Raw genomic sequence first — 11,131 nt, 5'->3', positions numbered from 1 at the left:
CAAACACACGTGTCTGCAGGCCGCGAGCTGCGCTTTGATTCTTGATCCAAATTCTTGACTAACTTCGGAGCTTGTATGAAATATTTAGCAATTAGTTAAAGCTGTTGTGCAACAGACGAACGCACGTGATTCTGTTTGAGTAACTTCGGTGCTTAAGTTCCGATTTTTATGAAAGCTTTAGCGTTCTGCCAGCTTCTGCCTGTAGCGTACATTTGGTCAAGAGACATGTTACCCCGTTTGACCAGTATCGAGCGGTACTGGGCATAAGAACTGGCAGCTGCTGCAACTTTCATCAAGCCCGGTAACTGACAACGGAAATTATTTCCAGCTAGCCCGAGAAAATGCCTTTGTGTCTCTCCTGTCTGTCTGTCAGTTTGTGTTGCAGTTGCAAATATCAATTTGCCATTTGATTGCAAAATAAAAGCAGCGCCGCATCAATGTGGCGGACGGGCTGTATCTTATAGATACACGTGCATGTATCTTAAATCTGAATCTGAGGCGCGTTAAGCTGTCGTAAACAATTACGGTATTAAATGGATTAAAAATGCGGCCGTAATCAAAGTTGTAATTAATGCGAAATTAAAATGCGAATGCGCTGAAAGCAAATGCAATTATTGCGCAAAATAATATGCCCGAGTATATGAGGCGTTCTTTTAATCCACCAGCTCATTAATAATAAGAGCAATCGCAGTAAACGATACTGGAATTTAATATGCATATAAAAGTAAATACATTTGTGCTTTAATCCAGGTGATTATAATTGAAATGCAGCTTTTATTTCCATGGCACCTGCCTCTTGTTAGGCACGAAATCGGCTGCTAATTAGAAAGAAAATTGTATTTCTTGCCGTGTGTTTGCGCAACATTGACAAATTGACAAATTGCCAACAATTTGGCTAATTGAGTGTAATTAACATTCCGGCGCCTTCCTCTGTATTTGACCCAAATTAATTGTTAAAACATTTTTTGGCAACGCACACATAAAAGCAAGACACAACAAAACAAAGCAAAAAAAAAAGGAAAGGGCAAACCCCTTTTTTCCATTATTTATATATCGTGCGGCAGGGCAATAGAAAAACCGACTCCAAATTGTGTACACAACATTATTTGAGGGAAAGCCACAAAAAGAAAATGTATCAAAATTTCAGTTTTTCATGACTTCAAATTGAGATTTCTACATATAAAAAAATTGCAAGATATCTTTTAAATAAAAGTATTTTTATACATAATTACTTTAAATTCAAATGTTTAAATTTGTTGTGCTGTGTTAACAATTTAAAATTTGAGGGAAAGTCACAAAATGAAAATATATCAAAAATGCAGATTTTCATGCTTCAACTTGGGATTTCATGTTAAAAAAAATACTGCAAATATATATTTTAAATAAAAGTATTTTTATACTTAATTACTTTAAAGTCAAATAGTTTTTTTTCGTGCTGTGTAAAAAATTTAAAATTGTGAAGGAAAGCCACAAAAAGAAAATATATCAAAAATTCAGATTTTTTTATGGCTTTAGCCTGGCATTTACATATTCAAAAAAAAAAATTCTGCCAAACGAGTTTTGTAAATAAAAATGCTTTCAAACCAAATTACTTTAAAGTCAAATAGTTATATTTTGTGTTGTGTAAACAATTTCAATTAAATAATGCATAATAAGCGCGCTGAGTTCTCATGTCAGGCGCTTTTGGCCTGTTAATCAGATTATCTAAATATAAAAAAAAAGTGAGTTCAGTGTTAAACTGTACGCAAATTAATTATGTACATAGCTACACCTGCTAATTGGCCCTAAAAGTATTTAATTTCCATTATATCTCATTAAAAACTTCTTGTGCGTGTACTCTCTTTTATGTGTGTGTGTGTGTGTGTGTGTATGTGTTAGACAAGAAGTTCTCGATTTTTGGTTCTTTTTGCAGCCGCGCCTTTTCACAATATAAATACACAGTTAATGAATGTTACCAAAGTGAGCCACGCGCCTGGGCTCAAAATATAATTAATATAATTTCCTTGGCCCTTGGCCAATCCGCCCACTTGGCCCACACTCAGCTGCTGCTGGCCAATAATTTAATTGTTTGCTGGCGGCATTTGATAACATATATTTTTTTTTTTTGGTTAGTTTCGCAAAAGTCATTTAAATGAAGTGCAAAGTTGGCCGCCAGCAAACAGACTCGAAATTAAATGCAATTTAAAGCTCTAATGAGGCTCTCCAGTGTGCGCGCGTGTGTACGTGTGTGTGTGTGTGTGTGTGTATGTAAATGTGTGCGTGTCTAAAAGGCGACTATACAATTTGTATTTGTATTTCGCAAACATATTACATGTGAGCCGCAAATTTGTAAATTATTTGCGGTCAAATAGGGACGAACATTGTCCAAGCAGACAAAGACAACTGCCGCTGACAGCACAACAAACGCGCTGTGTGTGTGTGTGTGTGTGTGTGTGTGCGTGTGTGTGTTTTTGTGTGTGAATGCTGAAGGTCAAATGTCAAATAGCAGCAAATACTTGTGACAGCTCAATTGACAAAGAAACGTCAGCATCGATGGCACTAAGCATGTACACAAGTCACACCCATCCCCCCCCCCTCAAACACATCCCCTACACACACACACACACGACACCCAGCCAGGGGCTGGGGGGCATATTAAATCCCAGTCCTGCGCCACTAAAAAAAAGTCTGAGCAGTTAATCACGCGAATTGAGGCCAAGACAGCTCGCAAAAAGCAACAACTACAAACAAAAGTTGCTCTCGAGTGTCACCGACTGTGCCATACCCTGTTAAAAAAAAAAAAAAAAACAGCTGCGAAATAGTGCAAATATTGCTGTCTTGATTCTGGAGTTGGGGACTCTAAAACTGTAATATGCAGTGTCCGTAAAACTGTCAATTTAATAAGTATATTTAAATCTAAAAAGACATTGACTTTTAAACTGTCGTCTCAGTAACTGTGAACGACTCTAAAACTATATCCCAATCACTTTCAAACTGTCAGCTTAGTAAATTTAATTGAATCTAACAGGAATCTAGCTACCCAAAAGACTCAAAATTCCACCGTGGTAAAGAGAACCGACTCTCAAACTGTAACCCAATGACTTTCAAACGTTCACTAGAGTAAAACAGAATGATTCTCATACTGTAATCCCCAATAACTGGAAATGACTCTAAAACTTTTACCAAGTGACTTTAAAACTTTAATAGAATATAACTCTGTATTCCCCATGTGACTTTCAAACTTCAATCTTGGTAAATAGAAACAACTCTAAAACTTTAACTCAGTGACCTTAAAACTTTGAATGTCATGTATATACATTTACACTAAAACATGGGAAATATATATATTAATGGTGGACTTGAGTAATATATGACATTAGTATAATATGACATAGAACCAATATACTCTCTGTTAGCTTGTGAACAGGATAGAACATGTAATTGCCTTAAAAAACAGCCACACAATGTGACATATGCAAAAACAAATCGCACGCATTCTGATTTGAGGTGTGTTAGTTGTGTGCCTGTGCGTGCTTGTGTGTGGGTGCTGTCGCATAAAAAATGTCTGGGAGCGTAGGCTGAGCTCAGGCACAGCACTTGCCAGCGGACTGTCGCACATGTCTATTACGGACCCAGCCCAGCAAAAGACGCGCCCACGTCTACCTCTAGGTCGCCGCCCCAAAACTCCGGGCAACGTTATGTGGCTTGAGCTGTGCGGTTGGGTGCCGTCGCAACCGCAAGCAGTTTTATTTGCAGGCAGTCAACTGTAACCGTAACTCAATTGAAACTTTAGCAGCATGCCACATGCCACATGCCACATGCCACATGCTACATGCCGCATGCCACAGTTGCCGCATGCCCCAGTTGCCGCCTGTATTTGCATCTCGGCTAGGCCAAATGTTATTTAACAAAAATCTTAACAGCCAGCGTGCGCTGCTAATGCTTTCAGCCATTTGCATGCCGAACGGAAACCGGAAAAATAAATAAGACGCAAACATAAAGGAAAAATTGTCAGTGAAAAGCCGCTCATATGATACCCTTCTAAGCACATGTATATTTCCACAAACTTTTCAGCTAAGAGGTAGGAATTTTCAATTTTTTTGTCTCAATATTCTCTGAACATAGAAACGGTTGTATGATGCATGTGTGTTGATCATCAATCAGTGCTTCAATCAGTCAGTCAATCACTCAGTCAAAATTTAACATGTTTCATTTGCTACACATTCCAACATTCTAGCCCCTATGGTTATGTCTGGGAGTTGATTATCAATCAGTCAGAATTTAGTATTTTTCTTTTAAAACACATTCTAGTATTTTATCTCTGACTATTTGGACTATGCATTGATCATCAATCTGTCAATCAATCAAAAAATTAGTTAGTCAATTAGTCATAATTTAAAATTCCCCTTTAGCTATGTCTTGGCGTTGAACATCAATCAGTCACCTTATCATTCAGTCAATCAGTCAATGTGGGTTAATCATCAATCAATCAGTCTATCAACCAGTCAATCAATCACTCAGTCAGACTTCAGGATATGTCACTTCTCAGTATGCCAGTACTCTGTGCGTTGATCATCAAGTAATCCATCAACCAATCAGTCAGTCAATCCGTCAATCACATTTCTTGTTTTGCCATTGATAACAAACCTCACAAGTAAATTTTGCAACCCTCACAGCATAACTTTATGAAAATAAAAATGTAATTTAAATTTCCGTTTGCCTCGCGCCACAAATACAGCCGCATATGCACAATTATAGCGAGGGGAACGGGGCAATGGGGAACGGGGGGACTGGGGACTCCGGTTAGAGACCTGGTACTGCGTACTGCTCGGCATTTATTTCAACAATTTTTTATGCTCTATGCCAGCAAATTGTGCGAGTGGGGCTTACATGTGTGTCTGTGTGTGTGTGTGTGTGTGTGTGTGTGTGTGTGCAGTGTAATAAGCCAGAAAAGCAACACACAGCTTTTGTCTGAGTGTGTGTGCGTGTGTGTGTGTGTGTGTGTGTGTGTTTGTTGGTTACACAGACTCGATTTCTCATGATTCTAGCATTTTTGAGGCATTTTTCGCGCGCTTTGTGTCAGCGACAGCGGCAACAATGGCGTCGGCAGCCATTTTGTTTGCAGTTGACACCACGTACACACACACACGCACACACACACACACACACGCACACTCATGCATATTAGATGAAGTGCCTTAGCGTAGCACAGTTTAGGAATTATTTGATATATATATATATTTATATATTTAACACGATTCCCTTGGGTTTTGCCAATAGCTGCGGAAACCCCCTTTGAGACAGTTTAACAAAAAGTTGAGTCTTTGGGAGATTTCCATAAAACGCTTTAAGCGCAAGTTCCTGCTGCTGTTTAATTTCACATTTTCTTTATCAATTAGGTTCGGCTTGTGGCTGTTGCATAAATCATCATTATGCTAGATTTCAGCTTTTGTTCGGTTCCCGAATCGCTTTAAATCCATCAAATCAGTAAGCCATCAATATGCGCAACGTAATCTAATCTAATCTAATCTAATCAGGGCAGCTCTTGCTCTCTCTGGGTTTTCATCCGTTTTTCCAAGAAAACGACGCTCACAGCAATGGAAACTTGAAAGGTTGTTACGCTCGTTAAACTAGACACAGAAACGGTTTATATATGCGAGGACAATAGATATTCGACTTGGACATTGTCAGCTTGCAGCTTGGCGACCTTTTGTTCAAGTAGAGCATAAAAGTTTATGGGAAATTGGTCACAAGTTATTTCTCAGAGAGAGCATTTGTAAGCTCTAGCTAAAGTTTGTCAAAATATTATGGTTTTTTTTTTAAACAGACACAAAGTCGAAGGTCGAACTGCTGCCTTGTGCTCAGATCGACCCGACATTTTATACAAACTCAGCGCTCAGTATCAATTTTAAGCCCATTTTTGATAGCAACTCTTTTTCAATTAAAAACAATCCTGCTTTAATACTGGAAATACACTATTATATGATCGATCAGTCGAAAAAAATCGTTCTCTAGCAAATTACGAGCTTTACGATTGGAACTATTCATGTTAACCGTCTTCTATAGAAAAACTCAGTCGGAAAGAAAATTTACAATCAATTCACATGTCTACAACACTTTTTCGTAGCAGCTCTTTCTCAATCAAACTAAGCCTGCTTTCCGATTCTAACTACTCTTCTTTATGTGTCAGCTGCTGAAGGAACAATCGGTGCGAAATAAAGTTTACTTTCAATTCCAAGCCACACGTCCAGAAGCTTATTCAAAAGCAGTTCATTCTTTTACTTCAAACTGGGCAACTATAAATCTCAGCCAGACTATTTAATCTAATTATTTGATGCTTTTTCCTGTGATTGCCATAGCAGCATCCTTTAGTAAACGTGTGTTACGTGAAAAATAATTAAGTGAGGCGCCTTTAAGCCAGTTGCAGTCGAGTGCGGCTAATCGAGCTGAAGTTCTGGGAATTGTGCCCTGCTGTGAATACAGTTTGAAGCAGCTCGCATAAGATAATTATGTTGCATGCAACAGGGCTGCAAGTGCGGAGCAAGGCGGTTTGGGCACTTGGCAACTGGCACTTTGCGCCATTGTTGCCACAGCGCTGGCAAAGGCAGCTGCGTTAATAATTGGGCAGGCATTGCAGTCGCTGTGGCACCTGCTGTGGCAGTCGCATGCGCGCATTGCAATCGTTAACTGGAAATTGGATTTTCGTGTTTCACATTTATTTGCATTACAATTCCTGGAATTTGCGGCAGACACAGCTCGCCAGGCGTGAATCAATGCATTTGAAAATGTTTTAATTGGCCAACTTTTGTTAATTGCATATTGACAAACAATATAATACATAAATGTTAACAACTCAACTTTTGCAGACAAAAACCGCATGAACAGCCCCTCGGTGAGCGGCGACAAGAAGTCGAGTCTCGTGGATGCCGTCGATGTGGCCAGCACCAGCGCCGAGGCCAAACTAAAGCCACGTTCCAGGTGGGCAAATAAATTAATACAAATGAATACATTTCGCCGCAAACCTGAATACATTGTAGCCAGGCTGAGACTGGGAGCTCTTTTTCAAAGACCACAACTTTCTCTAATCAAATCTCACAACTATATGCCTTGATCTAAGTTCGGGACGAATCATTGTCTTTATGCTTTAAATTAATTGATTAAAAAGCTTTAAGAACTTTCGTTTTCAAGTGAGATAAACCATAGAACCAGCTGTAGGCCTTGTACTTTGCTTTTTTTCTCAAATTTTAGAACAATAAAAATATTATTATTTTAATTTAGAAAAGCTCAAACTAAAATTTAAATGTACTAAAATTGATCGAAAATATGTTTTTAAATTCCGAACAATTTTCGTTTTATGATAATTATTCTAAAATTCAGTAAAATATTTTCCTAGATTCAGACAAATTTTTTTTAAATTTGGCACAAAAATTTTTGCCAAATTTCGACAAATGTTTATTTTATGGTAATTTTTTGAAATTCAGGAAAATATTTTTCTAAATTTTAACAAATTTAATTTAACTACAATTTCTTTAATGAATTCGACAAATTTTTATTTTGTTTAAATTTTTCTAACAATTTAGCCAAATATTTTATTGGGTTAGAGCTGTCTAAACAAAAATAATAATTTTCTAAAATGTAGAAAGTGGTTAAATTCGTGGCAATTTTTTAAATTCAATGAAATATAATATTATTGATAGAAATGCAAAAATTGTGTGCACAAATATTTTGAGCTCCATTCATGCTAGAATTAAGTATACAACACATTTCTGCGAATATTCACTCACCTGACGCACACGCACACACACCGTACACACACACACACTCACACATACACAACGTGCACACACAATTGTTTGCGGTTTATTTATAGATCGCTCATACGCCGTGCATCACGCAAGACCAAGCAGCAAATCAACAACGCATCCGACGACTGTAATTTGCAGTAAATTGCCAAAACTGTGGTGGGTCATTTTTAATTTAATAATAATACAAATAATATTATTAATAATTATGATAATAATGAATGTCTGCTACATGAAATCGTGTACACTCAACAGAGCTAATTATTTTGATTAAATTGAATAATTTACAAAAGTTGCTCAATTGCAATTAAGATGTATGATGTAAGGGTAAACGTCTAGATATTCTCGATATCAAGACGCAGCTTGATTACTTATCGATAAATCATCGATGATATATCGATATTCTATAAATCCCAGCTTGATTACTTATCGATTACTCATCGATACCACATCGATGACTTAACGATAACTCAATGATGAGTTAGCGATAACTCATCGATGGTTTATCGACAACTTATCGATAACTATATTGTTGTTTACAGCTATAAGTACGAACTTTGCTCAACTGTCCGGCATTCTATTTAGTTGAGATTCAATATTTGAATGGTTTAAGGGGACCAGTTTTATTTGAAATCATTTTTATACGCCGATAACTTAACGATAACTATATATCCTTGCTTTGAATATGAACTAAACTCAATCGTCAGCAAGTCTATTTAGTTGGGATTAAATTAAATCACAAGTCCCAAGGGGACCAGGTTTAGTTGAATTCCCTTTGCTAGGCTGTACTAAATTTCGGGCAGCTTATTGTCATGACATTTTCTTATTTGTTCACAAATTTAAATAGCAATTTGTTTTTGAGGGAATTTGGTATATGAATTGTACGACAAATTTGAAGAATAAATCTTGTAGTTCCTTTGATGACAGCAAATTAGGCTAAGTTAATCATGTTTTCGGTTCGGGCTAGTATTAAGCTAGACATAAGTAAATGTTATTAACAATTTAAATACAGTGTATTCAAATGTTTAAGCAAATGCAACTAATTAATTGTCCTAGGTACAAATCCGTGTAGTTTATGTAGATGAAAAAATGAAAAAAAAAAAAAAAAAAACAAAAAATAATAATATAAAATTGGGAAAAAAAATATATGTATTTGTTATGCGGCAAGTTATTTTGCTCGCGGCCCACAAAAGCTGACCTTGTTTGAGTACGAGCGAAAAGCCAGGAAAATGTTTGAGCAATTTATGGCATTTTGCAGTTAACTCTTTTTTACACTTCTTCAAAGGCAGAGAAATGCTGCACAACAATTTATTATGCAAAGTGAGCTGCTAATTAATATTGCCGGGCGTACATATAAATATGCAGCGCATTGTTTGTGATGTTTTATTATTATTATTATTATTATTTTCTCTTTTTTGCATTTCTCTCAATTGCAGTTAAGCGTGATTTGCGCATAATATTCAAAAAACATATTCAAGGATAATACAGGGTGCATGCTAATTGCCAAAATTAGGAGCCAATCAAATAAATAAAGAAGAAAAACTAATATGAATTTTTGCATTAAATATTAGAGCATTAGATGTTATATATTTACTAGGCTAACGTCAGAATCAATAAATGTTTTTTAAACAGTTTGAAATTATAAAAAATATATATATACATATATATGTATATTTGATTCAGAGTTTTTCATGTGCTTAACACGAATAAGAATTATTTGTTAAACGTTGCAAGAGTTTGGTAAATGCTTTTAAGGGATTTGTAAATGAACCAACATAAATACGGCAGATGCAAAGTGAATTGTGATGAAAATAATATTTAAAGCTAATGATTTACTCAATAGTCAAATAGAGATTACAAACGGGGTTACGGCTGGCCTGGCAAATGTTATATGCCCTTTGGCTGGAGTTGAGGCTGACGTCCAGTTAAATGTATCCTTAGCATAAGCACGATTTATTTAATAAGTACTACTAAATTGTTTATACATTGTTATTAAATGTAGTTAATTGCAACAAATCTGTGCAAGAGAGAGAAGGCATCTGGTTAAATAAGCTAGGAAATATCACGGGCAAGTTATATACATATATATATATATATATATATCTGCATAGTAATATAACTGTCAGATATATGTATATCTATATATATCTAGAAATTGTTGTTGCGCAAAGTTTACTTAGCTATAGGTTTTGTTAAACATTCAAATCAAAATTTTGAAATATATATTTGTGTACGTAATTCGATTGTTCATATTAAAACAAACAAAAAATAAATAAATTAATAAATTGAAAATAACTAGAAAGCCCAACAAAATCAATGCCGAGTTACAGTTACTCAAAAATATCTACACATATGCAAAATGCAAAGAAATTGTACTTAATTTTAAAATATCAACAGAAAGCAAATAAATTTACTAAATGTGTCCATTAAACTACAGAAATTCAACTCTTTTATTTATTTATATATATTTATATGCATATATCAGAAACTATTCTTAACAAATGTATTGCTTTCAGTTTGACTCAATTATAAATGACGCACGGTAAAAGAGTCTAATTAAATTTTAATGTCAATCGCTTTAATTAGTTACAGAAGCTGGCAACAAGGTCTGATCAGCCACATATTGATTAACGTCTGATTGCAGCACATAACAAATTACCTTTATATTATGTTTAGTTGCATTTGCCTTTGCCTCTGTCAGCCGCGGACACATCTATTGCTGGCTCTAAATCAATTAAAGGATCCATTCCTTCTGTTCACACAATTGTGGGGGTGTCGGCAGTGAAGCGACCGCAGTATCCATTAAAAGTAACTAATGGAATTTTATTCAAATTATAAATTGCATTTCCAGTAAATTCCACAATGCACGCTATGCTAAATGTAAATGCCAATGCATTTAAATCAATTGAACTTTGAATGCCAAATGGGTAGCTAAACGCGCCAAAAGCTGTGATTTATTCACAGGACATTGCATGCGAAATTTGCCAGCTGCGATGCCATTTTGCAACCCACACCAAATACGTATTTAGACCTAAATATTTGTGTGCATTTGTGCCACACACAATAAACAGCTTTGCCAGCGATCCAATTAGTTGAAATTATGCACAATTTCAAATGCAATTTTCTCTGAATTTGATAATTTGATTTCCCCAAAATGGGCATTAACAAGTAAGGCAGAGGTGTAGAGGAAGAGTGCGAACAGAGTGAGCGACAGTTCACCCGAATGTTCACTTTTAAAAAAATAATTTCAAGAAAACCAAACTATTTCCAACTTTCAAATAACCGCCAAAGCCAGCAGCTGCGCCACCTAGTGGCGTTTGTTCAAAGTGTAGTCCTCAATAACCGCAAGT

At 36.0% G+C, this 11,131-nt stretch overlaps 1 protein-coding gene across 2 annotated transcripts in view; it reads left to right on the top strand.

Moving 5' to 3' along the window:
- LOC6635952 (GTP-binding protein Di-Ras2) overlaps positions 1 to 10,221 on the top strand; it is a 41,938-nt gene extending 31,717 nt beyond the window's left edge. For both annotated transcript variants that reach the window (XM_002059358.4, XM_032436201.2), the window contains exons 6-7: positions 6,846 to 6,957; positions 7,850 to 10,221. In XM_002059358.4, coding sequence (XP_002059394.1) covers positions 6,846 to 6,957; positions 7,850 to 7,925 — 188 coding nt within the window. In that variant the 3' untranslated portion in view covers positions 7,926 to 10,221. The remainder of the gene's footprint in view (positions 1 to 6,845; positions 6,958 to 7,849) is intronic.
- The last annotated feature ends 910 nt before the right edge of the window (positions 10,222 to 11,131 follow it).

Source organism: Drosophila virilis, chromosome 5 (genome assembly GCF_030788295.1).
Source record: "Drosophila virilis strain 15010-1051.87 chromosome 5, Dvir_AGI_RSII-ME, whole genome shotgun sequence".
In the NCBI taxonomy this organism is placed as follows: Eukaryota; Metazoa; Arthropoda; class Insecta; order Diptera; family Drosophilidae; genus Drosophila; species Drosophila virilis.
This window is presented reverse-complemented; position numbering and strand designations above follow the sequence as displayed.